The 2598-nt window shown below is 35.7% G+C and overlaps 1 protein-coding gene across 2 annotated transcripts in view; it reads left to right on the top strand.

Moving 5' to 3' along the window:
* The first annotated feature begins 1453 nt into the window (after positions 1-1453).
* The window catches only part of SARC_01225, a 9204-nt gene continuing 8059 nt past the window's right edge, over positions 1454-2598 (top strand). The window contains exons 1-2 of one of the 2 annotated variants that reach the window (XM_014305072.1): positions 1454-1488; positions 1798-2190. In XM_014305072.1, coding sequence (XP_014160547.1) covers positions 1815-2190 — 376 coding nt within the window. In that variant the 5' untranslated portion in view covers positions 1454-1488; positions 1798-1814. Of the gene's footprint in view, positions 1489-1528; positions 2191-2598 lie in introns of those variants that run through there. The other variant, XM_014305073.1, reaches the window with a different exon arrangement.

Raw genomic sequence — 2598 nt, 5'->3', positions numbered from 1 at the left:
TGTCGTGTGTGTGTGTGTGTGTGTGTGTGTGTGTGTGTGTGTGTGTGTGTGTGTGTGTGTGTGTGTATATATATATATAAGAAAGCGTTGTAGCAGAAAAAGCACATTGTGCATGTCTCTTACAAGTCAAAAATAGTCGAGAGCACAACACGCACCTTTCCGGGGATAATGAAGCACTGGTTGGGTTCTAAGGCATTCGCCAGGCCCAAACGACTCTCATATGTATATGGCTTGATAGACATTATGACTGATAGTGAATATCTCTTGCACGTTTCTTCTCGAGTGTGTATACGGCTGTACTGTTGTTGAACTATACGTACGTGCGAAGTGTAGAGAATTTAGCATGTACTAGAGTACTAGTATATATTTATTTTTTTAAAAATTTAAATATATATAGAATACAAATATATATTTTATATTGTTGGATGTATATATGTTTATTTATAAATAGTTATAATTTTATATACATTGTGCATAGGTGTCCACTCCACTGTCCACCAGTGTCCAGTGGGTATTGCATCTCATTTATATGTACAATATATATATATATATATGCCAAACAACAAATCTGCGGCATTTCCTTAATTGGTAATCATTCATTAGCCCTTTTGTAATTCTTGAGTCACATATTTACACATATTTATATATATGTATATATATATATATGTATGATGATGAGTCACACAGCACACTCCCACTGCCCCAGTGCTTTGTTTAGTGCTTTGCTTTTGTTTGTTTTTGTTTGTTTTTGTTTTTGTCTGTGTTTGATCAAGGCTCGAGACCGCCAGGGTTTTTACTATAGAGGTTGACATAGCCTCATAAAAAAAGAACCATTTAGGAGGCTACGGGTTGACCCATATGTATATTAGAATTCCCATCCCATTGGCCATTAAATTTTGAATTTTTCGTATTCACGAGTAATGATTGGTGAACACGTGATTAATCTCATCCTGATCGGGCTATTGGTTCCAAAGTTACTGAGAAGTCAGTTTGTACCAGAGCTGGGTCAACTAGCCAAACATCTCTAAGACTCTGTGTTTACCACAGGAAGGAAATGAGGTTTTAGGGTTTTGCCTTTTTTCTTTTTCTTAATTTTCTAAATACTAAAAAAAATGTGATATAGGCCCTCGGCAAAACTTATAACGTTATGGTTTCAACGTAAACGTGTAAAGTTTTGATTTTTCTTTAAACGCTATAAAGTACATGGTAAAAAAAGAGTATGCCCTATTTTGACAACATATTAAACTATATGGTGATATACATCCTATATATTGCACCTTAGAGCCTGAGTATCTCTCCCTCATCAAACAGACAGGACCAGTTGAGTAAAAGTATCGAAACTTTTACGTTCTAACGTAATACGTAAAATGGATACTATATTTATGTCTCATACATACCCTACATTCGAATTTATCCGTAGCCTTCTCTCTCACTCGTAGAGTCAACGGCGTATCGCGAGAGAGAGAGACGGCTTTCTTCCAGTACATAGTATGGATGTAATTATGTAGCGTTGGAGAACAGATGTATAGAATGATGGATGTACGCAAGGTTCTAGCTCCAAAGCATTGTATTTAGTATTATCTTGTATATAAATATGGAATATAAGACCATATCCGCCCCATACATACATCACACTCTCATAAGAACATACTGAATTGAATACCCTGACAGCCTCGCGTAAGGGAGATCGCCTCCTTTACACTGCCATCATTGGTATTGTAGCTGGAAAACCTAGATACCACCCTCTATTTAACACTTTGAACTTGATGTATTCTGTATCTGTTGCCGGCGCTGCAGGGGTCACGGTAGACAACATGCCGTACTCAATCAGGTCGAAGGTCAGCGCCAACAGAAACCATCCCTTCCGGTCCAAAGGCATCACCTCCGAAGCTCAGGCACACGCGTATGGGGACCTTGTGATGCATGCAGGACATGTGAGTTTAAACGACGAGATAGGTGAATTACGCATGCATAAGAACGCTCTAGTATGGAACTTGAACGCTGACACGAGCGAACTGAAGAAACAAGAAGGTGCAGGTAGTGAAGAAGCCCTCGATGCACAGGGCGACCCACGATTTCTGAGTGGAGCAATTGACTTTAGTTTAGCACGCATGGGGTTTCTAAAACGGTGTTTTAAGGATAAAAGAATATCTTCGGGCGATACGTTGGAGTGTCAATCAGCTGATCCTGGTAAGTTATCTGCATTCTACGATACTTGCTGATATGTACTGAGAGTAGTTCTGTACTATTGAGCTTAGAAGTGTATGAAAATACACACACACAAGTCTTACAAACGTCAACGGCTTGTCCTATGTGTTTGGATACGTTTTTAGTGTGCGTTAACAAATCGACATATATACATACACACACACAAATGTATTTATATATATATATATATATATATATATATATATATATATATATATATATATATATATATATATATATATATATATATATATATATATATATATATATATATATGGTTTTATATATATATATATATATATATATATATACATATTATACATATAAATAATATATTATGTAAAATATATATATATAGATATATAGATATATAGATATATATATGCATAT

This window comes from Sphaeroforma arctica (assembly GCF_001186125.1).
Source record: "Sphaeroforma arctica JP610 unplaced genomic scaffold supercont1.47, whole genome shotgun sequence".
Taxonomy (NCBI): Eukaryota; class Ichthyosporea; order Ichthyophonida; genus Sphaeroforma; species Sphaeroforma arctica.
Note: the sequence above shows the minus strand (reverse complement) of the source record. Positions and strands in the feature narration are given on the sequence as shown.